The sequence below is a fragment of the Aedes aegypti genome, chromosome 3 (genome assembly GCF_002204515.2).
Source record: "Aedes aegypti strain LVP_AGWG chromosome 3, AaegL5.0 Primary Assembly, whole genome shotgun sequence".
Taxonomy (NCBI): domain Eukaryota; kingdom Metazoa; phylum Arthropoda; class Insecta; order Diptera; family Culicidae; genus Aedes; species Aedes aegypti.
Genome location: NC_035109.1, coordinates 130297043 through 130323321, shown reverse-complemented (window position 1 = coordinate 130323321; position 26279 = coordinate 130297043). Strand labels below are relative to the sequence as shown.

The window sequence follows — 26279 nt, the reverse complement described above, 5'->3', positions numbered from 1 at the left end:
TGAAAATTTCTAAAACAATTATTTTCTTATTTTCTTCTTAAGATTTTTACAAATTTTGTTGATGTTGATGTTGTCTGCATAGAATATAAAAAAATGTTTTAAATAAGTAGGATTCATGGTTTTGGAAAATGGGGCCTTCCTTAGCCGTGTGGTTAGAGTCAACGGCTACAAAGCAAAGCTATGCTGAAGGTGTGTGAGTTCGATTTTCGGTCGGTCCAGAATCTTTTCGTAATGGAAATTTCCTTGACTTCCCTGGGCATAGAGTATCATCGTAACTGCCACACGATATACGAATGCGAAAATGGCAAATTTGGCAAAAAAGCTCTCAGTAACTGTGGAAGTGCTCATTGAACACTAAACTGAGAAGTAGGCTCTGTTCCAGTGAGAACGTAATGCCAAGATGAAGAAGATTTATGGTATTTCCTATAATTTTCCCATAGAAATATTTCGGTAACTTCTTTTATGAGACAAACGTCCAGAGAAGGCTCGAATACACATTTTTTTATCAATTCTGTGATACCTACTAAATCGTGCAGCTTGAAAATATTCAACTTGTCGATTTGTTGAATAAGGATTAAACGTAAGTCCTTAACTCATATGATTCAGAATCACCCTAGCAACTCACATATATCTCGCTTCCACACACAACAGAAGCACCTTTGAAGGACCCCAAAGTTACACATGACTGGCGCTCCAAGTGCCTATCAACTTCGTCTATCTTCCGAACCAAGAAAGATTCCACCCTTCTTAGCAAGGAAAAAGCCCAAAATTTGTGAATTTGCAGAAAACGAACCCACCCAAACACAGAAAAAGTCAACAAAACGAGTCGCGCGCTTCTACTCGGCAAATATGGATTATATCTATGCTTTCACTGGCGATGAAATGTGACTCCCGAGTTTGACGTACGCACTCGGGGACTCAGGGTAGAAGTGTATTTTTCCCTCCTAACCCCTTCTTCCTCAGTCGGGAGCCTCAAACCAGAACGAAAAGGGTCTTTTTCCGAGGCAAACGACATTTGGACACACATACACACACGCAAATAGAGACAGGGATCGCTTTGGGCGCGATGGGTAAATGTGTACTCAGTCATCTTGTAGGCCCTCGGAAAAACGCTGGCTCTGAAACACCGGAAGGAAAATATTTGACTTTGCGCTCGGTCGCTTCTCCTGTTCGCCTTCTTTGCCTTGCTCATCATCATCATCATTTCAGTTGTGCCTTGTGAACCTATCGGATAAGGGTGTGCGATAGGCCTTTTTTTTTCATGTCGATACGAAACGATACAGACGTTTCTGAAGGTTTGAGAATCCTTGTAATAGTTCAGTAATTTTCAAGAGTTTGATCACTAATATAGCAAATATTGCTGAAACTCATTTGAAACCTGGAACCAAATTCAAAAGAGATCCAAACTTTTTTGTTTATCGTAATAATCGACTGGATGGAGCTTTGGGAGAGTTACAATCATCATTGGATAAAACATCAACTTTTTTCGTCATTTAAAAACTTTTTTTTTTTTTTTGAAACATTTGGTGTTTCAGTTGAAATACAGCTTAATAAATATTCTTCGTAGCTGCCTATTTGCCTTTTGAATGCACTGGCAAGCAAGTTAATTTGCTTCAAACTGATTTGTCAAATTTGACTCGCAATAAGTCAACAAATGTTTTTCGTGAGACTTCGTTGCGTAAAATGTTTGACAAAATCTTTCACAATATCTCACACCCTTACTCTCGAAAGCCAAAAACGAAGAAGGAAGACGGCAGCAAGTAAGCGGAGAACGTTGAAGTTTGATACGATTATTTAAACACCTTCTCGTCCCCGATGTGAATCCGTTCTGATATCATTACAACACTTTAGATTCGTAAGCTCGTCATGAGACTGCTGCTTTTGCTTCTGTGTTTACAAAAACATCGTACCAACTTATGACGGATGAGCAAGGGGTGAGATACTCTCCGTGATTTCTCCACACGAAAAATTGATCCTCTTGATGTAAAGCACTCCATCTCTTGTGATGACATAAATTTTAGCGTCGATTATGTCACATCACCGAAATCCCGCTTGCAACGATTAAGTACCTCCAACGTTCAAGAGGTGTAAATCAACAAAGTCAGTATCAGTACCGAAGTTGTCACGCAACGTGCCTAAATAGCTTATTAATCCAGGCAAATTAATCTTCTGCATATTCCTACACGGTCATTTGGCGTAGTAACTGATGACCTGGGATTATCATTAGCCTCTCAATAATCATACGGGTCACGTAAAGTGGCGGCTGGCATTCGGTGGGGCGTGTCACAGTCCTTGCCTCAATTTATCACGCTTTGCACAAAACAGTAACCAATCGAAGCATCCTTCTAATGCTCAACTCACCGGAAACGCTCATCCGGGTGCTCATTCCCCGGAACTCGGAGGAATTAAATACATAATTAGGCCTATACAAATATTAAATTTCTTTTATGTCCGAGCCCACTTGGAAGGTACGAGGGGGGGGGATAAAAATAAATAAGGAACAAAAAAATAAAAAGGAAAAAAAAAGTTATTTTTTAGAATTTTTATTTTAAACGATAATTGTTAAACTTTTATCAAACGTCCTCTGGTTAATTATTTTAGTTGTTTTTAACTTTAAAAATTGAAAAAACCTAACTGATGTCAAAAAATGATAAATCTTTTTTTTTTCTCCCCTTCAAAATTTTCGGATTTTTGAAGGGGGGGGTGACATAAAAGAAAATTAATATTTGTATCAGCCTTATTATTGGATAATTTTCCACGGCACGTGATGCACCACTCGAACGGAACCAATCATAGGTGGGCAGTTCCTAGAATGTTGCAAGTTGTTGTTGGTTCTAGGTACATTCAATATAACGCACCACGCCTCGATGGGCTGCTCAACCGACTTGCTAAAATGCTGAACATTGCAATTATATTTATGTTTAATCATTCATTGACATAGGATTTTTTTACCTAGTGAAATCCCAGGAACCGAGTTCAGTTTTGAATCCCTAAATCCCAAACATTATTTTAAAAATATATTTACAAGAGTTATTTCCAAAACAGTAAAAACAACTAAGTTGATAGTACAATGGAAAAACGATTTTGCATATAACTTCACTGAAGATCTTATTCCTAAGCGTTGTTTTCCAAGAAATCTGTAAAGAATTATTGGATAGAATTGTCCGAGATTTATTCCAGGACTTCCTCCCATCTAGCAGCAAATCTACCAGGGTTTCTTCCACGACTACCGCCAGGAAACTTTCACCTAGCTCACTGTGCTTCACGCTTTCTTGTAACAACCGGATCTGAAGTGAACAGCGTCTTAACAGGGTTGATGTGCAGCATTCCGGCAAAAATCACTGCCCATCGCAACCTTCCAGCTTTCTTAACTTTCTAAATACTAGGGTAGGTGTACCAGTTATGGACATAATAGTTCCCTATTTTGCCATATGTGATAATATGATTATTTTCAAATTTTTAATCATTCTGTGTACTTTAGTAGTTTGATATTAAATGAATCTTGATGTTAGATCATTCAATAATATTCAAAATGTGAGAGTTTGAGAGAAAACACATATGGCCAAATAGGGAACCACTATAGCCATAACTGGTACACTTTCCCTAGTGTTGATCAGCCTCGACAAGACGTTTTTTAGCCTTTTCAAGCTGTGGAAGAGCATTTTTATTTAAATGTTTTAGTTTAACAATTCATTAAAGTGACTTGCTGTATCCAACTAAACGCGTTCTGGCCTTTCGCACCGCTTTCAAAGATAGATACCAAAATCTTGCCGAGTCCGCTGGCTTCAACTCCTCTGGTGTAGCTTGGTGTACGTAGCCGCACTAGATACTCGCTTATTTGTCGGTGGACACTGTCATGATGTTCTGGCTCTGCTTTCATCCGACGCTCGAAACGCTCTAGTCGCCTCTTGTCCATACTGAAATTGTCAGGAATCTTGAAGTGGTCATAATGCCACAGAAGTCCCATTTCAAACCCCGGGTACGCGGTAGGTTGGCTGATCGGGCACGCTTGTTATCATCACTCTCAAGACGTTTGAAATCGGCTATTCCCAAGCTCTCAACGGCGAAGAATTGCTTTACCATATCGTGCAAGTCAAGATCTTTCGAACATTCGGAGATGTGGAAGCTTGAGATTGCCTCCTGCAGCCATTCCCGATATTCACCAACCCAACCGAGTTTTGCTCACGATGGGGTCGTTGACCCTCTCATATCTTCAAATGCTGCTATCAGACTGGCGTTGTTGAAGCCGATGAGGATTCCAGCAGACACTGATTTAAAACTCGTGATAGGGAGTCCTTGCAGGTGAAAGCGCTTTGAATCCTCGAAAGTCGAGTGCTTAGGGCGATATCTGGCGGTGTGCAAGAAAATATGAGGCAGCGAAGGATGAACCATGAACTCGTTCAACTCTACGGCAAACCTAGTTTCCTTAATTTGGCCAAAGCTAGCCAAATGCGATGGGCAGGGCATGTTTCAAGAATGCCGGACAGCATACCTACAAAAATGGTGTTAGCTTCGAATTCGGTTGGTACAAGAAGGATTGGAGCGCAGCGTGCTAGATGGTTGTCTATCTCAATTGTTCTATGAACAACAGATAAATGCGTTTTAATATCCTAGGCTTGTCAACGCATGGAGGTGCTTCATAGCTCCACCAGCAACTAGACGAGCAGTTGTGAAATATAATCTTTTCTTGCACATTCTACCACAGTCTACTACGAGAGACGTTACAGGTCATCGATGACGATAAAACTATTGGTTCGACAAAGAGTGCCAGAGAGTGACAGACGAAAGGAATGCTACCAGGAATTGTGCGCTAGCGATCGGCATAAGGTTCAACAGAGAGCAGTTCATAATAGCAAGAGTAGAAGAACCGCAGATGGAGCACTTTCAGCAGTTGTTGAATGGTTAAACGGAAATGTAACTAGATTCCGTCGGTTTTGCTGTGGGCCTATCGATCACAAGGTTAGGTAGTTTAAAGAGAACTGGAAGATTGTAATTTCGATCTATCAAGAACGGGAGGACGAAGAAATGCCCACTGTTTAGTTAGATCTTAACAGTTCGAGGCGACAAGAGAACTCGTGCTGTAAAAATCATCATTCTGCAACTTGTCCCGTAAACTACTAGTAAATCACTGCTCGACTTGAAATAAATTTTCAACGGACATCTTATTATTACGTTATTCAACATTACATAGCGGTCACTGCATAAGTACAAGCTATAAAAACAAACATTCCTTAACCCCTTCAAAATCATCCTCCCTCTATTTGATACGAAAATCTTCTTCATTTAATAAGGAATCAACCTTGTCAGAGCAGCCACAATCCTTGCCCCGGTTCTTCATTTCTCCAGGGAAAGCTTATCACTTTTAGCAGCTCGTATTCATACGATTCTTTCCCCCGTTTTGCCGGGCGACGACGTACAAAGGCCCGTTGTGACTTTTTGGTTCCGCCGACATTCATACGGTTTTGCTCATTTTTTGCAGCCCCGCAATGTCGATGTTATACACACATCTCTCCTCCACATCTGAAGACGAGTAGAAAGGGAGCAGCGCACAAATTTATTCCCATCACTCATACACAAAGCTCGTTGTCTCTGGACGATGACGACGACGTTTGACTTCCTCGCCTGGGGCTTCTCATGAAAGCTCTTTCGCTACATTCGGAGACGAAACCATACAAAAGAGAGCGCCTCATCACCTCGCTTTTCCCCCTAGGACACTTTGTAGCCCTGAGTATGTGTATTTCTTTGATTCACATGAGAGCTTCATCAGAGCAGCAGAATCTGGAAACAAACTGCTCGTAATTTTCTAAAGTTTATTTTTATTATATACAGAAACAATTCAGCGCTCTTCATTTCCATTTAATTCGGAATCAGGGGCTTGGTGGGTGGTGGAAATGGGTGGCATGAAGTCGGAAAAGTACCGGCATTGTTGGAGGATTTCCCATATGAGTTGAGCGGTGTTCTTCCATTGTTTGACTTCGTTCTGGCTGGCATTCAGACCCGTCGAGCAATGAAGCGATGTCAGTGCAGGAACATGAAAGGTTTGAATGCTGTTGAATTTTGCTCCTGGCTTCGATGAGGTGGAAAATTATGGAAGTACCGATGAATATAATTGAATGTTGGTGTGTCGCTGATTGCTATCAGAGGATACCGGAACGATCAGCAATTATTTTATTCGCCTATTTAGTGCCATAAAATTTATAAATTTTATAATGTTTTCCAAAATGGCTTAACTTTTATGATTTTACTTGATTTAGAGATATTTTTGAGGAGTAAAAAATGAACTCAAAATTCACAACACAAATCCTCAAACGATTCGAGGATTTTCTTTGGCACTCTTTATCTATTTCTGCTATGCTCGTCTTTACTCACACTTCAAAAAAACTATTGGGTGACCCAGCCAAATAAAACAGGCCTCGCGAAGTTGTCATGGCACTCTTTTCCGGTGGAAATTTCATCTGTTGTGTTGTTCTTACCGGTACCGTCGGAGAAAACCCTGGTTCGGACACGGAGGAATTCGTTCCTGCACAAACTACACACGTGTTGAACTGATTGGTCAAAACACTTTTATTTAGGATGAGAGAAAACTACAACTTTTATTCTGAGCTCGATAGGTTTGTAACGACTTCAAATTTATTGGATGCTCATGCGCGCACGATCGAGAGCTAACTAACTGCCCTGAGTATATAGAACGATACTCTAGGGTCAGTGTGGTGAGTATACGCGCGAATATAACCGATCGCGGTCGATTCGGTCTCACCGGTATATAAGCTACCTATGCTGATAGGAAATGCGAGATGGTAATGATAATAATGATAAGGATGAGCGAGAGTGATATAGTTCCGATCGTGTGGAACATGTTTGGGTTGCCAGTATTGCTGTTTGATCTAGTTCTGAACATGCCGGCCGCCTTGAAATCATAGGGATTTCAATCAAATCCTGGGCATACTATTTCGACCGACTCTGTACCTCTACCTAACCGACTTCGAATGCTACTGCTGACTACTATTTTGCATGGTTTTTTTTGATTTAGTTGTCCTTATATACTAGCACTATTATGTCCGACGAGTTCAGCCGGAGAGCGATGACCTGCTTGTTGATCGCTGGATAGCTGATATTGCTCGACGCTCGAAGGACTGTAGATGTAGACGATGATTGCTGATAGGGGCTTGAGATTGACTACAATGGTGATGACGACGACGATATTGGATTCTGCTTGAACTGGGATGATGACTTGATGTTGATGGATTGTTTCGACGCTGCCCGTGCCCTTGTTGGGGTCGAATGGAACCTCTCTTCTAGTGGGTGGCTTCGCTGATGCTGTCCTACGTCCTCCGGTGTGGTATGCTGACATCAATCGACGCTAGAAATGAACGGGTGCTTTTAACCTTGAATTTATGAACTAAAACAGAACTTGCCTGGAGCGGAGGCCTCCTGGCCTCCGCAGGTGCCCCAGGCACCGATGACGACGGTTGGTACGTCGCTCCACACGAATTGGAAAGGTCTACTACGGTTCTATGCGATGAACGATGCTGCGCCGACGAAGACATTAGTTCTCCGATCGGGTTGATCAGGCCCTGTGGACGACTTGTCGATGGCGTTTGCAGCGATGCTGAGATATGGTACCAATTCTTCAGCTGGATGGTTGATGATGGTAGATGCGCTAATGACCTTTCAGCGAGAGTGGTTAATGCATTTGTGATATAGATTGACGTCACAACAAAATTTCAATAGCAGGACGGACGATATGGACATCATGGATAGGGCATGCTCAACGACTACACGGCGAACTAAAGCGTGATTGACGGATGGACCAGATAGCAGCGCGATGTCTTCTGATGACGGGCGTCCCCGAAGGGACCGACGGGTGGCTATGGGGGATGAACATTTCTTGAGCTTTTTGAATTATTCAATGAAACACATACTTAACTGGAAAGCGGAGGCCCTCAATGTGAAGACCCCCGCGGTGCCGAAGCACCATCGACGGAAGAGCCTAGTACTCTTCTTCTATGGGTGCGTTATCCTTGATTGGAAGAATGCAGATTTTGGAGATGGCTCGTTTGAAAAGCCCGTCCTTGGTGCGGACTTCTACTACTCGGACGTTTCCGTCCGATCCGGTGTAAATTTCTGCTACTCGCCCCAATTTCCACCTTTGCGGAGGCAGGTTGTCCTCCTTCACTAACACCATTGTGCCAACCTTGATGTTATCGCGCTTCCTAGTCCATTTTGTTCTATTGTGCAAATCCGACAGATAGTGGGTCTTCCATTTCCGCCAGAGTCTTTGCACAAAATCTTGCGATCGCTGCCAGACTGACAAACGATTTTCGGGTATCTCTTGAAGATCAGGTTCAGGAACCGCAGTCAACGGTCTTCCAACGAGGAAGTGTCCTGGGGTTAAAGCAGCATAATCGTTTGGGTCGTTGCTAAGCGGGGTTAGTGGGCGCGAATTCAATATTGCGGCCACTTGCTGGACAATTGTATGCAACTCATCGTAGCTAAGCTGCTGGTTCCCAACGATCTTGCGAAAATGACCTTTAAACGACTTGACCGCTGCCTCCCAGAGTCCACCGAAGTTTGGAGAACGAGCCGGTATGAACTCGAACTGGATGCCTTCATCTTCAACTGTACGAACTACAGTATGTTGGAATTGTTGATCGAGAAACTGGAGACGCAACTCTTCCAATTCTCTGTTGGCGCCTACAAAATTGGTGGCATTGTCGCACATTACCACCTGTGGTTTTCCTCTAACTGCGACAAATCGTTTGAAAGCAGCCAAGAAGGCTTGAGTCGACAGATCCGCCACAACTTCCATGTGTACGGCCTTCGTTGCCAGACAAACAAAAATCGCTACAAAGCATTTCACCGCTGCGCTACGCCGGACTGGATATTTTATGTAGAATGGTCCACAAAGATCTACACCAACCTTCAAAAATACGGCTGCAGGGTTTACTCGAACCGACGGCAGATCGGCCATTAGTTGTTCGTGAACGGTGGGCTTGTTACGGAAGCACGTTACACACTCGTGACACACCGTGCGGGCCAAATCACGTGCATTGGTTGGCCAGAACTTCTCTCTGACCGAGGCTATTAGAAGCTGTTGACCAGCATGGAAGTGTGCGAGGTGATAGTGCCGCAAAACGAGTTTGGTGAACGGATGACGGTGATGTAAAATCATTGGGTGCTTGCGACTTTCCGAAATTGGCGCGTTAGCAAGCCGGCCGCCAACGCGAAGCGTTTCATCAACGAGGATTGGATGTAGCATGAGAATCTTAGACGAAGACTTCACCTCCCGCGCACGAGAAAGTGCTGCAACTTCCTCGGGAAAACTGTCCGCTTGAGCTAGCCGAACTAGAGCTTCGGTTGACTCATTCAGCTCTTGAAGCTTTATCTGTCCCGAACGCTTGTGGGTGCGGTTGTTCGGAGTTGCGTTATGGAGGAATCTACGAATGTATGCTACGATTCGCACGAGTTCGGTGAACGATGAACGCAAGAGAAATAGTTCGTTTGGAGGCTTTGCGCGAGCTGGTAGCGCAACCGAAGATCGCTCCTCGAGAAGTGAATGCTCAATGTCCGGTGTTACAGACGAATTGCTAGGCCACATTGAGCGGTCTTGTCGTAGCCACAGTGGACCTTCAAACCACATAGTTTCGTATTTCAGCTGTGCGGGTATCATTCCGCGCGATATTATGTCCGCTGGATTGTCCGCTCCGGCCACATGGTTCCAAACGCCGTTGCTGGTTATATGCTGAATTTCCGAGACACGGTTTGCGACGAACACTTGCCAACGGGATGGTGGAGAAGCTAACCAGTACTTCACGATTGTGGAGTCGGTCCAAAAGAACGATTGAAATGGAATTTTGATACTGCTGCATACCTTTTCATACAAGTGGCTCAACAAGAGCGCTGCGGAAAGTTCGAGCCGAGGCGTTGATAAAACCTTTTTCTTTCGCTTCAAATCCTCCAGAGACGCGACTCTGGATTTGGCAGTGACGAGCTTGGCAGTTATGGTACCGTCAACCGTAATACAGCGAAGATAAAGGCAGGCACCATAGGCAACGTTAGAAGCGTCCGAAAATCCGTGTAACTCCACTGTGACTAGATCCTTGGTGAAAGAGACCCAGCGAGGGACAGTGAGAGTGTCTAAGGCCAGGAGATTTCGCCGAAATTCGATCCAAAAGCTCTGTAATTCGTCCGGTAATAAATCGTCCCAGTCGCATTTCTGCTTCCAGAGCGTTTGAAGAAAGATTTTGGCCTGTACGACTACCGGACCAATTAGTCCTAACGGATCGAAAATGTTTGCCGATTCGGATAAGACGGATCTTTTGGTGATAGGTGTATCCAACTCCAGCTTGGGAACAGTGAAACGAAAGATATCAGCAGCTGGTTCCCAAATCAAACCGAGGGTTTTCACGGCAGATGTTGACGAGTCCAACTCAAAGGAACTACGCTCGTCTCAAAGATCTATCGGAACATTACCAAGTAGTTCGGCGCTGTTGGAACTCCATTTCCTCAAGATGAAACCAGCTGAGCTCATCAGGTCGATCAGCTCCGATACTAAAGCCTTTCCTTCTTCCAAATCGTCAGTCCCTGTCAACGCATCATCTACGTAAAAGTCTTTCTTGATCACTTTCGCTGCAACAGGATGCGTTGCTTCACCGTCACTTCCTAAACGTTGAAGGCACTTTGTTGCGAGATAGGGTGCAGAACTAGTTCCGTAGGTAACCGTGGTTAACTTGTACGCCTTAATGGAGTCGTCGGGCGATGGTCTCCAAAGGATGCACTGTAGTGGATGGTCAGTTGGGCAAACGTTTACCATTCTATACATTTTTGCTACGTCTGCCACGATAGCGTACTTCCAAAATCGAAATCGCAACGAAATGGAGTGGAGATCGTCTTGGACGACCGGCCCTACCATCAATCCATCGTTCAAAGACACGCCTGTCGACGTGCGGCACGAGGCGTCAAATACGACCCGAAGTTTCGTCGTGGTGCTATCAGGCTTTAGCACTGCGTGATGTGGCAAAAAGTAGGCAGGCTCCTCTTCTTCTGACACTTCTTCCATATGGCCCATCGATCTATATTCGTTGATGAACTCGAAATATGCCTCTTTCAAGGCGGTGTTTGCTGCAAACCGACGCTCCAGTCCATAGAATCGTTTGAAAGCGTTGGCCTTGGAATCCCCCAGTTTCTGGATTACAGATTCTTTTTTCGGTAGCGTAACTACGAATCTACCAGTTTCGTCACGCGTGGTAGTTCGCTCGAAGATTTCTTCACACATTGACTCTTCTACTGACAACGTTCCTCCAGAATGGCAGGATTCGAGTTCCCAAAACTTGGTAAGCAGGTCGTTCAGATCGGGTGCAACACAAGGATACGAAATGGATCGTTGTGCAACCGAAGAAGATCCAGGTACGCGTCCAGAGACGACCCAGCCGAAGACAGTTTCTTGCAGAGTGGGTCCATCGTCTACCAGCTTAACTTTCCCCTCTGCCAGCAAATCGTAATAATATTCGGCGCCGATGATCAGATCTATCGATCCCGGCTCAAAAAATGTGGGATCCGCTAGAGTAAGATGCTCTGGAATCGCTAGTTGTTGCACATTCACAAATTCGGTCGGCAAATCTGATGTCAGCTTAGGCAAAACGTGCAATTGGATATTCTCCGAATAAGGCGATATTTTGAGTGACCGTGGCATAACGGTTGCGTTAACCATTCTTGTTGATTTCGTAGACGATCCTCCAATACCGACGATGGACAAATGGTTGGGAGAACCTCCCAGCTTGAGCTTTTGGCACAAGCTTCGAGTAATGAAGCAGTATTCGGAGCACGAGTCTAGCAGTGCTCTGGCAAGCTGTACGTTCCCATACTGATCCGTTATACGCACCAAGGCGGTGGACAACAGTACTTGACGAGATGGCGTATGAATGCTGACAGGCAGTGAGTTTGTGTGTTGAGAGGGAGTACGATCTGTGGTGGGTAGTGGGTGTGTGCTTGTGCTTGCGATTGGGAATGATCTTGTGTTTGGTCCAGTGTTTTGACTTGGTGCTGTTTGGTTCTGGGCGTGTGGCTGTGTTTGATGGTTATTCGCTCTTTGTGTTCGAGTCTGTTCTTGTGGGACGGAGGAACCGATCTGCGTTGATGTAGCAGCTGCTCCGCCTTCTGAAGATCCTAGATGCAGCAAAGTGTGATGTTTCCGCTGACAGTGCCGGCAGACACCCTTTGTGCAGAGCCGAACAAGATGCGATGGAGAAAAGCAGTTCAAACACAATCCACATTTTTTTACCTTCTCGTATCGTTCGGGCACCTTCATTTTCAGGAATCGCTGGCACCTGAACGCTGAATGCTGAGCTTCACCACAGAAGTGACATCGATTGTTGGAAAACTGTGTCGACGGATGACTCACAGAAGTCCTCACCTTCCTCACGTCAGTGTCGGTGGATTTTTCTGGAGCGATAGACTGGAGCACTGAGCATTGATTCCGCAGAAATTCCATCAAATCGTCGTACTTGGGTACATCTTTGGAACAATGGTGCGTTTCCCAGTGGCGAAGTGTAGCAGGGTCAAGTCTGCAACACACCATATGTACCAATATCGTGCTCCAATTAGCAGTCTCCTCTCCAATCTTTCCCATCATCTGAAGGTTGCGGTCGTATTCGCTGATGAGATAATTCAGTGCTTCATAGCTTTCTCGCTTCATGGGTTCTACAACGAAGAGAGCATCCAGATGCGCCTTGACAATAAGCTTTTTGTTCTCGTAGCGCTTCTGTAGTAGATCCCAGGCAATCGAATAATTCGCTGACGTCATCTCTAGTGTCCCAACTTCCTGCAATGCTTCACCCACTAAAGATGATCGAAGATAACTGAATTTATCCATATCCGACAACTGATGGTTGCGATGGATCAAGCTCTGAAACTGATCACGAAACGTAATCCATTCTCGTAGGCGTCCTCCAAAATTAGGCAATCGAAGTTCTGGCAGCTTCACAGTTGACGTTGGCTTAACAACATGTTGCGCAGCAGCTTCAGGGTTCGCAGATAATGTTGTCGATGTTGGTTCGCCCTTGAGAGATATCAACAAGGATCGCAACTCGCAATAGACGTCCTCAGTTTCCTGAATCACATCCGAAGATTCTTGACAACGCCGCTCCGACAGTATCTCTAACCGGGCAGTTCTTTCCTCTGGGCTTTCCTTGGATTCCGCAACGCTTGATTCATCGATTTCTTCCATCACCTCTTCGATTTTTCTACGGATCGCATAGAATTTCGTCATGGCCGCCTCCAACATCTCCAACCTGGTATCGATATGCGCATAATGTTTCTCCTTCTTGAACCTACCGACGAAACGCCTAACACCGTCGAAGGTATTCTGCAGCTGTCGTATTTGTCGTTTCAGCTCTTTTAATTCACTGGCCATTTTCACTTGATCACTGTTCATCGTCAATTGTCAACTCTCACTTGATATCAGTTCAAATTGCAAAGATTAAATTGAACCAATCACGCACTAAAGTTCGAAAAGTCACACAGCGATTGATTCAATCTATCAATAGTTTCAAAGCGTACACATTTAGTCACTTCCACTCACTAATAGCACCAAATTGCCGTAATTCACTGATTCGCGATTCCTCGACGTCCCACGGGTGACAGAGATAAATTCGAACGAAATTGACTGCAGCAGGGGATCCAACCGAGCGAACAACAAGCCAGGAAAACGCCAGCAGAAACCAAGACCGTCAATCGAGAGGACACAAGAACCACATTCCAGGAAAATGATCGCATGCAATTGAAAGATGATTGATTTGAATTTCATCACACATTCGTTTTATTCAAAACGACCCACAAATATTTCGGTGGGCATCTCATGCATGATGCCACCACAGATCTCAACTACTCACGCTACTTCCCTTTGCCTGGTTCATTCTCGTTCCGCGATCCTTGGTTGCTGGAGATTGGCTGCTGCTATCCACTTGATGCAGGGTCATCGACCGGTCACTGCTCCTTCCCACGCCGAAAGGCACCGCTGAATCACGATGGCCGGTTTCGATTCTTCAGGCTTTCTTCAATGGCGGCTCCTCAAGCCGCGCCAATTTCAATTTCACTCACTATGGCCGATAGCCTTTCTTCACTGAGGCTTTTTCGATAGCGGGTACCCACGCCAAGCCAAACCACTATTCACGATGGCCGGTACCAACGCCACTATTGTCCCAACGCACTATTGTCCATGCACTTCAACACGGTACACTGTCCGATCTTCACGGGTTTCTCCAGATCCAACGGTCCACCGGTCCCAATCCGGCTCGAAGGACCAAAAATGTTCTTACCGGTACCGTCGGAGAAAACCCTGGTTCGGACACGGAGGAATTCGTTCCTGCACAAACTACACACGTGTTGAACTGATTGGTCAAAACACTTTTATTTAGGATGAGAGAAAACTACAACTTTTATTCTGAGCTCGATAGGTTTGTAACGACTTCAAATTTATTGGATGCTCATGCGCGCACGATCGAGAGCTAACTAACTGCCCTGAGTATATAGAACGATACTCTAGGGTCAGTGTGGTGAGTATACGCGCGAATATAACCGATCGCGGTCGATTCGGTCTCACCGGTATATAAGCTACCTATGCTGATATGAAATGCGAGATGGTAATGATAATAATGATAAGGATGAGCGAGAGTGATATAGTTCCGATCGTGTGGAACATGTTTGGGTTGCCAGTATTGCTGTTTGATCTAGTTCTGAACATGTGTTTTGCGCCATAGCTTTCTCGCTCATTTTTCGTTGCCTCTCTGCATAGTATTTTTTTCGCTCCCTCACAGAGAGGTGCATACGGAACGCTGCTCTAGAGCATGCTACCAAACTCTGGCGATGTTGAGGAGTATTATCAAGCCTTCTGTAAGCTTTCGTTGGTTCCAGCATTGCACGTAACAAAAAAGCTTTCGGACACTCACTCTAGTTCATTCAATTGACAAAGTTGATAAATAGACTCTCGAAAAAATGGACTCTCATAATGTGCAACGATCTTTACATAGAGCGATTAGTAAGAGATACTTTCAATTTTCTCAGAATTCAACCCCTTGTAAGGGAACAATCAATTTTGAATGGCCAGAATCCCCTTTCCTTCATTTCATTACACACTTGTTCTCCTTATGCATTCCGCAGCTCACTGGAGACACATTCTAGTCCATTAAAAGCTTTGAAACTTAAAATGGATTATTAGTTAAATTCTTTAACGATCATAGTCATCCTCTTGCTAATCATCTTCCTAATCATAATTTCTTTTCTCCGGACCCAATCTTGTCCAATGTTTACGTTCGGGAACCGTGAACCTTCCCTTACCAAGCACACTTCAAAGAACCAAACTTTCGAACCGCCCCTTCTCCATCCCACGCTCGTACAGATTCCCTAACAGCTCATTTAGGAGCCACTTAAAATGTAGAACTCCACCCCCACCCACCTCTGGGTGGAAGCACACATGCCACAAAGAGAAATTCTCAAAAGCGAAAGCACATTATGAACATCACATTAGATTGTTTTTTACGATAATCTAAATTCATAGAGCAAAATTATATTTTTATCTGTGAAACATGCCGGCGGCGTGTGTCTGGCTTTTGGGGCTGGCGCTGTCTCCAAACGGGATTGGTAGAACGTATGTAGTCTGCGTAATAGGGTGATGCATTTTACATGGGAAACAATCTCTTGCAGAAACTCGTGATCTCAAATCAAATAAATTTTTCTTCAATAATCAATTAGCAGATTGTCTTAATGCTCAACAAGCTAGTCGTTTAACTGTGCTGGCTAAGTCCTTACAGTCAGTTGGGATGGGGAACACCTCTCCATATTTACCACGCGAAGGTTGTTTATTAGTAAGGGAGGAAGAAGATCTGGGAGTCACTTTTGTCGGTGATGCGATCCATGGAGAAGGAGGAAGAATACGATTCTAGGATATTGGTAGAAGATTATTTTTAGTATTGTTGAAATAAAGGCATGTTAAAAAATGTGTTTTCAAATTACCTAGAACCGAATAAACTATTTATGTCGACACTTCTAGTGACAACCCATCAATAGTTTGTTTGAAAATTGACAAACGACAGCGATGCTACGATAAAATGTGTTATCATAAGCATCAAACGAGCTCACCAGTTGGTAATCCATCCCCGACTGAACACACTCGCACAACGCGAACCAGACACGATTGATCTCGATTCAGTCGCTTGCCCCACAGGAAGCTTTTTGTTCGTACAGCATAAAGTGGGCAACTTTGGAACCAAATCCAATTATATATGTGTTTTGATTGATTGATTATTAGCGAAATAATGAAAAAAAAACCGACGTGCTCAGATTCGAACCCACGACTCTTGTATGCTAGACGAGTGCTTTACATGTTCCACTTTGTGACTCTATAGCTCAGAAAGTCACAAATTTCGAATTCCAACTCCGAACACTATTTCTAATCTGAGAGCGGACCACCCTACAGTGTATCTTTCTCAAATTAGATTCGGTAGTAGTAAAAACAGCTACAGATCTAGACAGCAGCACAGCAGGATATGGACTCTCGGTGTTTTTTTTTTTGGGTTTGAGTGCTGAAATTAGCATGCCAGTGCCACTCGACTCGAAACACATCGAGCGAACATACACCATAAAGGACCCTTAAACGTGGCCCGACGCAAGTTGGTATGTTGAGGCACGGTTCTTCATGTACGAGATTCTTTTCAATTTAGAACAGAACTACTGTGGGTAATTTCCGTACATTCGTTCTAAACTCATAGACTCATACACTCAGCGAAATCACAATGTTACCACCCTGCTTTTCTGCTATTTTATAAAAAAAATCATCTATTTAACTTATCTCACAGCGAAATAAACGCACATGAAGGTTGAACAGTTATTAACACTTCAGTCGCCGCGCTGTTGCATTTTATACAACAGTGGTGAAAAGACCTCGCTTATCGTACACAGCATCAGCGTGGTGGTCTGACGGCGGCAAACCGCGCGACGACTTAAAGGTTAAATTGTCATGTTCTAGACAATTCCAGCCTAAGGAATTTTGCTGTTATAAGGTTTAGAAGTTTACATGTACACGGGGTCTCTCAAGAGCTGGGATGTCAAGTCAATTTTTAAAAAAATCTGGAAGATTTTGGAAATTTGTCTAGAAATGTCTGGATCGCTTATGTCACATATATAAAACCTAACAAATTGTTTACAAAACCTCACAAATTCATTTAATATTTTATCTGGATCTTCCAGATTTTTGTAAAATGGGGCCTCAAAAATCTAGAATATTCCAGACAAATTTAAAAGGTTGACAACGCTGAGTGTAACTAAAATGACATTTTTGCGTGTCCCAAGGATGTGCCTTATAGATTTGGAATTGCTGAATTTGATGCCGTTCTCAAAAATGTTCCAGCACGTCATAATTTAGTGCTACACAACAAAGTTGTTTAAAATACTGAGTTAATTGATGTTTTTTTATGAAATGTATGGATAAATAATTTATCAATATTTTTGGTGATCTAATCCACTAAGCATGTAATATAGGGTTTAATCTTCCATTTAAGATATAATTTGGCTGAAATTGCACGATTAAACCTAGACTAAATCGTTTTTTTCAACATGCTTGTATTGTCCTTACAAAATTCTTCGTTTCTCTTATATAGCAACACTTTTCTAAACCACCAAATTGAGATTTCTAAACAACAAATTGTCATACAAGCATGACCTCGAATTACGGCAGTTGAGTTTTACTTCAAGGTGCGGCTTAATTTCCGAAAGTTCTCAAAACCAAAAATTCGTGTGTTCTTTTGATTTCTTTTTGCATAAAAAGAGAAATCTCAAAGCTTGAGCCAAAAATTTTAAAATTTAATGTTGAGATAGAAAGTTCGAGTCTTCAGCATAGTTGTTCAGAAGGTCAAGAACATCCGGAAGGCAAACAGTTTGGTTCGATATTTTGCCGCTATATGGCACTAGTGAGCATGTTATATTGAGCATTAAAAACAAGGTCTATCTTGTCATCTACATCATTATCATTGTATCGCATATGTTCGAGTCTTCAGCAAAATTGTTCAGAAAGTCAAGGACATCCGAAAGACAGAAAATTTCAAAATGTTGCCGCTAGGTGGCACTAGTGAGTGTGTAAAATTAAATATTTTAAGCAAGCTCTATCTTGTGATCCACATGTGATAGAAAGTTCAAGTCTTTGGCGCAAAGTTGTTCAAAAGGCCAAAGACTTCCGATAGGTATCCGGTTTGGTTAGAAATTTTGCCGCTAGGTGGTGCTGGTGAGCCTGTAATATTGAGCGTTTTAAACTAATTATATCTTGTGATCCATATGAGATAGAATGTCCGGTTTTTCGGAAAAGTTTTTCAGAATGCCATGGATACCTGGAAGACAAACAATTTGGTTCAAAATATTCAGCTAGGTGGCACTAGTGAGTATGAGTGATTGAACATTTTATGCAAGCTCCATCTTGTGATGGGATGAAAAGTTTAAGTCTTCGGCGTCCAGAAAATTGAGGAATTACTGAAGGTAAAAATTTTGCCGCTTGCTGGCTCTGGTGAGCATAGGAAATTGAGGATTCTAAACTAGTTTGTTCAGAGAGCCAAAGGACATCCGAAAGGCAAACCGTTTGATTCTTTATTTTGCCGATAGGTGGAACTAGTAAGCATATTAAATCAAACATGTGAAACAAATTCTATCTTGTGGACTAGGTGAAATAGAAAGTTCGAGTCTTCGGCGAAGTTGTTCAAAAAGTCTAGGGCATACGAACAGCAGACAGTCCGATTCATAATTTTGCCATCAGGTGGCGCTATTGATCATGATTAAATGAGTTCTTTATACTCGTTTTATCACATAATTTTGATTCGAAAGAATGAATGAGAGTTCCTATCGAAGTTGTTCAGAAGGTCAAGAAAATCCGTTAGGCAAACAGTTTGATTCGTTACTCTCCCGCTGAGGGGTGCAGGTGAGCATGTGAAATTGAGCATTTTGAACTTAAGATTAAAGGGTTCATCCTAAGAATGGGCAAAACGAATCTGAGCCGAAAAAACAAGTGATCCGTGGCTCTATTTAAGCGAGAGTCGGTTCATTTGATCAGCACGGATCAAACAAAAAGGGATCCGAATATATAACGAACGGATTTTTTCCCCTAATATCCTTCGTTTGTTTCTCGGGTCTATTATAACGCTTCGTACGTGCCTTACTTTGCGCGCCACGCCACACATTCTGCTGCTCCGTACTCTCAGCACTCTCAACATAGACAGACAAATTTTCCCCGTCCACTTGCATACAGGCAGATGATAGATAGAGTAGAGAGAAAAAGTGCCCACTTGAAGGGCATTTTGCTTTCTTTCTTTTGGTTCGGGTAGGGAAAATCGGCTGAGTGAGTTTCTGGGGATGAAATGAGAGAGCGAGAGATACGAAAGGAACGACGCATTTCGCGCAACAGGGAGTGAACCGCTTTTTTCCGTTCGCTTGGTTCAGTTTGCTCTTTTTTTTTCGAGCCGCTGATCCACTGAACCGTTCAATTTTCTTGGTGTGAATTCAGCTTCAACAAAACACACACGAATCCCATAGAGCGAGCATTCAGTTTACAATTACTTTTTCTATACTGATTCTCATTCACCTATTGATATTCAGTGGCAGCAAATTCAATTTCGCCTGTGAAAAATTCATTTTCATCAAAATATTCAACAAAAACGTTCGCAAAATGCAAAATTTGTGCTTTTCTCTTAAAAGACAATCATAATTCGTCAACTGGAGGCATTATATTGCCGTTTTTTTTTTACACCAGTAATGTAGAATTCAATTGCAATTTTAATATTCAATTCTCAATATCAGTGCCTCTGGGTAAAATTCAATATTGTAAAAACATCAGCAGTGGATGACACTGAATGATGCGTGTGTTGCACCCACTCACTTCCTCGTCGCATCCGCTCTCAAAGTCAGATTGGCTTCGTGCTAGCGGAGTTTGTTTTTATTCGTCTTCGCACTAATCGGGTATCATTCGGCTGATTTTTTACGACACTGATCTGGTTCACTAAAAAGAGTGATTCGGATCGGATTCGTTCACTAAAATGATTTATCCCATCTCTTTCATCCTCATGAAGATCACAAAATAGAGCATGCATATGTTCACTAGCGCCACTAGCGACAAAATTGCGAGCCAAACTGTGAGTCTTCCGGATGTCCTTGACACGCTGGACAACTTTGTCGAAGATCGCTTCTTTGCAGAGGCTCGTCCACGTTCTTAAACATGGATAGGACAAACGTTAACAAATAGTTGATACCGTAAAATGGGGTGAAGTTGATCACTTTTGAGCGATTCTGTTCTATAATTCCTAGTAGGATGCATGTATTCTCATCCAAATATTTTTAAAACCTGTACTGGTTGGATGTTTATCGAATTATAGAAACGAAATTTTTACGAATTGTTATCATAATAACAAAAACATTTTTTAGAAATCAAAAAGTGGAATTTTTGATTCCGGGGTGAAGTTGATCAATTACTGTGACATGTTTCCTAAAATAAAGAGACATGCTAATTACTAGATTTGGGATCACTGATCCCAAATCAAGTCTCAAAAATCTTACAACTTGTTGATAAATCGAGCAATTTTAGAATTGAATGTTGTGAAATCCAGAATACACCAAATAAAACGCCTAAATTTTCTTTGAAATTGGCAACTCGCTCACAAAAAGAACATTTTTATCTCTGAAAATGATTTTTCATCCTCAGTGCAAACATAAAACTGGGTTCACAGAACATATATGGAATGTACGAAACAATTTATTTAAATGTTGTCTTTATATAGCCTTGGCAATAGTCGAATGTTTGGGGTAGAACCCTTTAACAGTTCAATGAACATTTCCTTAAAAATCTGTTTTTTCCATGGTATAACTATATTGAACGACGAACCGAATTTAGAAACACCAAGAGCAGCAATCAGGTATTACGATATGACTTAACTTGTGATAATTGAAAACGGATAATAGATCTCTTGGCAGTTCATACATGTGGGTACGGGAATGATCAACTTCTCCCCACTGATCAACTACACCCCGAATTACGGTACACAGTGAAGCAAAGAAAAATTTCAACCCTATGAAATCCTAGACTGGAAATTGAAAGTTACTATATTCTTTAAGGGACACAAACGCAAAGGGTTATCATAAGATTCAAAAAGTGTTTCGTCTTTACAGAGCAAATGTTACTGAGGACCTTAAAAATAGGAAATTAGGAGACCTCTTGCCTGGTAAAAATAGACCTACATGGAATCAAATAAAGGGCGAAAAAAGACCGATCAGAAATAAAAAAAAAAAAAAACAGAATGAAACCTAGGAATGAAAGCCAGGAGAAAAGAGTTTTTTTAAGAATTCCTCATGTCATTACGACAAGTATTACTGCTCGTATGAAATATGTGTTTTTTCTTGATCTTCTCGAGGAATTTCATCCAAAATTATTTCAGGTATGTTCAGATATAACTCCGAAATTTCTCCACGAATATTCCAAGAGAATTTCTCCAAGAATTCCGTTAAGGATGCCCCAAAAATTCATGCTGGATGTTCCCAAGGAGAATCACAGAAAAGGAATTTCTCCTAAGATTTTTTCAGAAATCTTCGAAATTCTTCCAAAATTCTTAAGAATTAAAAAAAGTCCTAACTCCGACATGATTTTATCCAGTGATCGATTTCCTTGTGACATCCTCCAATATTTTAGCAGAGCATCTTCTACAATTCAATCAATAACTTCTCCAGGAATGTCACCAAAAATTTCTAGGAATTTCCTATGGCTTGAAGTAAAGATTGCCCTAAAGTTACCTTCAGCAATTACTCCATAGATTTCTTTTAAGATTTCAACAGAAATTCTTCCACTAATTGTATAAGATTTTCTAAAGTAAGTTGCAAAAGTTTATTTTAAGGATTATTCCAGGAATGTCTTCAAGGAAATGCAAAGAAATTTCGTTCAGAATCGTGAGGAATTTCTTAAGAAAATCCTAAAATAACCTCTGACAAAACCTCTGTGTAAGTTTGAAAGTCATCCTTAATGAACAAGGATCTCCGAGAAAACTCCTGGACCTTTGACGAAGAATTAGAAGATTTCATTGGTACAATCCTTCAATATTTTATTGATAAAATCAATCAAATCTCGGGATAATATTTTGCAGGATTTTTTAAAAGAATTTCCCGTAAAAGATTGTACAGAAGAAATTTGTGCAGGAATGGTCGGAGGAACTATTGAAAAAAAAAAAATGTAGTATTAACCGGTGTAAAACCTTAAATATTTTTTTGAAGATTACATGGGAGTTTTTGAGAAACTTTTGAAGGAATTAAAGAAAACTGCGGAAGTAATACTTGGGTGAAATGCTGGAGAAATTCCTAGAAAAAAAAATGATTTAAGGAAACGTGGATGAATACTTGAAGGAACCCACATGAACAGGCGGAGGAAATCTTGAAGGGTTTCATGAGAAAACCCTTCGGTTAGTTTTTCTTCAAAAACTCTAAAATAAACCTTTGTGGATTTAATCGGAAGAAATTCTGTAGAAATCTTTGATATAAATCCTAAAGTAACAAATGGAGAATTCAGTTAAAGGCGTAGTGAAAGCATATCTGGAGGAAATTCTTGGATAGTTTGGGGAAAATTCAAAATAATACCTGAGAAAATTACCGAGGGTAGTAGCTTTGGGGTTCTGATGGATTTCTTGGAGCATATTCTGGAGAAATTCTTCTAAGCATCCTTTGAAAAATCGCTGATAGTATTTCTGGAAGGATTGGTAGCGAAATCTCTAGAAGAATTTCTGGAGGGATCACTCTAGAAGGCCCTGAAAGTATTTTAAATAAAATCACTATCCTAATTCCTGAAGCTTTTTCTCGGATATGAGAATGTCGCGCTTCACTAAGCATGAGAAAACTATGGAAACCCATATTGTGTCTTCCATTCTTCATAAGAGTAAGTACGATGTTGGTATTTTGAATAGGTAGATCAAATGAGAAACAATTCTGCAATGCCTTCTTCGCACCAACCAATCCAACATTGCTAGAGTATATGTGAATCCAATGTGTGCTCATTTACAATGAACATCAACATGATTTAAAAAAAAAAACGTAGACGTGGATAACATAGTAATGCTATTGTGATTTCCCTGAGTGTATGTTCTGTGAAACTGATTCACGAGCAAACCAAAGAGACTTTCCATTAAATATTATTCAATTTGAAAAGTTGATTCAATTATCTAGTTTCCTTCGCAGTAAACGTCAAGCAATTTCATCTCGAATGTTTGTTTTTCTCAATGATCAACATTGATTATTTCAATTTGCAAATTGACTGGACTGCAACGCAACGGAAGGAATAATAACCACTGTACTAACAAAGTACTCGCAACTAGAGTAACATCGAAAGAGAAAAAAAAACTTAATTTCAATGCAGTACGCACTAACAAATTCTAATCGCATTCCGCATCGCATTGCTAATGGACTGTTTTAATTTGCGTACAACAACGCAATGGCTATTTCGCCATCCTATTTTTTCTGATTCCGGCCTACAGCCGACTGATTTCCGCTGCTAACACTGTTTTTTTTCCTTTCTTCTTCTTTTTTTTCCGCATCCAGAATGGTGGCGCCAAGGACGGTTTGGACATGAACATCGGTCCAGCATGGCAGAAAGGCTACACGGGGAAAGGCGTCGTCGTGTCGATCCTGGACGATGGCATTCAGCGGAACCATCCGGATCTGCTGCAAAACTATGTAAGTACCTACCGGTCCGTCCGGTGGGATATTTGTTTCAATCCGGCGAATTTGATTAAATTTGCAAAAAAGTTTACCTTTCAAAAATTCGTCAGATATTTTTTTGGTGGGAGCGTAGGTTATCGAGTTGATCCATGAGAAATGCAATGTACTGATTTGATATTCCATGAAGCCCGAAAAATCCTCATCGACCTGATGGAATGAATCTACAAAAAATCGGATGGATGAGCTTAACTATCTCTTTCGTTGATCTTTTTATTCATCAATCTAATTCTTGCAGTCAGCTCTCATAGCTGTTAGTGATTTTGCTAAGTGGTGGTCTGGTGCCCTTATGAACCTATAGCAGTAATAAATTTCATCGAGAATCCGCGGCATTAAAGTAAAGCCATGCTGAAGGTGTCAGGTCGGTCCAGGATCTTTTCGTAATGGAAATGTGCTTGACTTCCCTAGGCATAGAGTATCATCGTACCTGCCACACGATATACGAATGCGAAAATGGCAACTTTGGCAAAGAAAGCTCTCAGTTAATAACTGTGGAAGTGCTGAAAAGCAGGCTTTGTCCCAGTGAGGACGTATTGCCAAGAAGAAGAATAACGATTCTTTCAGCAGAATTTTTAAATAAAGAATTTTTCCCAGCCGTTCAAACATTGTTTTAGAAAACGACTAAATTTATCTTAAATATGTCCAGAAATCACAAAAAACATAAATTAAAAAGCTTTTTGAAAAAATGTACTAAAGATCTCTCACAAAGTTACGATCAGAGCAGTTAACCAAGTGAATCGTTAACTTACATTACTGAAAAGGACAATCCATTATCAGCATCGTCTTCCACGTTGTTTCTACACTCACTTGAGATTCCAAATAAAATTACTATAAAACGCTTCCCAGGTCGTCAATCAATCGAAGCGTGTTCTCTCAGCAATCAACGGCATACTTGTCTCTCGGTTTTTCCCCGACTACCGTTCCGTCGTTGTTTATTGGATGCATTGTCAGCCGAAATTGATTCCTTCAAATGCAGATGCAACTGCTGCAGCACACCAACTGCCACACGCCGTCGAAGAATGCAAACTACAGGTTCAAATTTCGTGTCTTTTGTCACCTCACTCCCAACACTGGCGACTGACGAGGCAGTGTGCTTCGGTGCTTGTTTGTTATTTTCACCATCACCATACAGTCAGATTTTCCATTAGCTGCTGCCACCCACAGGGGCCTTCCTTAGCCGAGTGGGTAGAGTTCGCGGCTTTAAAACAAAGCCATGCTGACAATGTCTGGGTTTGATTCCTGGTCGGTTCAGGATGTTTTCGTAAAGAAAAGTTTCTTGACTTATCTGGGCATAGAGTATCATCGTACCTGCCACATGATATACGTATGCGAAAATGGCTACTTTGGCAAATAAAACTCTCAGTTAATAACTGTAGAAATGCTCAATAGTTCAAATTATCCCCTATATGGTGTCGCATTATGCGTTTCACACAGTGTATTCTGCGTTTCTACGCCTTTGGTGATATTCAGTAGATATTGATCTGTTTTAATTGCTGCTGTTTTTTTAGAGCTGCGATTTCAAAGAGCTTAATCCTGCCTAGTTTGGGTATTGGTTACTTTTTACATATTTCAGATAAATCTTCAGCATTGAAGAACAACATCGATCAATCTTTGCAGACTTATCCAAAATGGTATAGCCCAATTGGCGCAAGTTCAAGAACCTCACTTTAATAAGGGGTACTCTTAATTGAGTGACCCTTTGGACCCAATTTGTGCTACTTTTCTTCTGCCATGCCATGGTCTTCATCATTCATGTTTATGTGAAATCGCGTGGTGATGAATTTTTAGAGTAAAAAAAAGAAACCCGACTTCTGCCATAAGGTTTGTCAGAAATCATTCGAAGGTTTTATTAACAGTCCGCGACGGATTCATCCAGAAACTCTTCGATTAATTTATCGAAAAAATCCTAAAAGAATCCCATAAGGAATAACTTATCATATTCGTCAGTAACTACTTCTGCGATTTCTTCTTATTGTCAACTGTATGTTTTTTATAGATTCTACAAGGATTTTTTTCAATTACTATTCCACTAATTTGTTCCATGAATTGTTCCTGACAGGACCTAGAAGTTCTCTATAGAGCCCTCAGCAATGTTTCAAGATATTTCTCAACCGAAAACTTCTATGAAATCTACACAAATAGTTTTTCTCTAGGCGCCTCGAGGCACCAAGAATTAATCTATGGAATCCAAACAAAACTTTGTTCCAAAATACTTTCAAAATAATGCAATCCTTAGAGATAGGCAAAATTGTTCATTTTAGTGAAAGGATCCGATCCAAAACACTCATATCAGTGAACCGGATCTTTAGAATGGTTCAGTGGCTCAATGGCTCAGCAGGTCGCAAAGAAAGAGCGAACTGAACCTAGTGAACGGAAAAAGGAGCGGTTCGCTCCCTGTTGCGCGACATGCGTCGTACATTTCATATCTTTCGCTCTCTCATTCTTCGTACATTATTTCTCCAACTCACGATTACTCGGGAAATTTCTGTTACCCGATCAAGAGG

At 41.7% G+C, this 26279-nt stretch overlaps 1 protein-coding gene across 2 annotated transcripts in view; it reads left to right on the top strand.

The window, feature by feature from the left end:
• LOC5573800 (furin-like protease 2) overlaps nucleotides 1-26279 on the top strand; it is a 1094423-nt gene that overhangs the window by 861126 nt on the left and 207018 nt on the right. For both annotated transcript variants that reach the window (XM_021848509.1, XM_021848508.1), the window contains exon 5: nucleotides 23599-23733. In XM_021848509.1, coding sequence (XP_021704201.1) covers nucleotides 23599-23733 — 135 coding nt within the window. The remainder of the gene's footprint in view (nucleotides 1-23598; nucleotides 23734-26279) is intronic.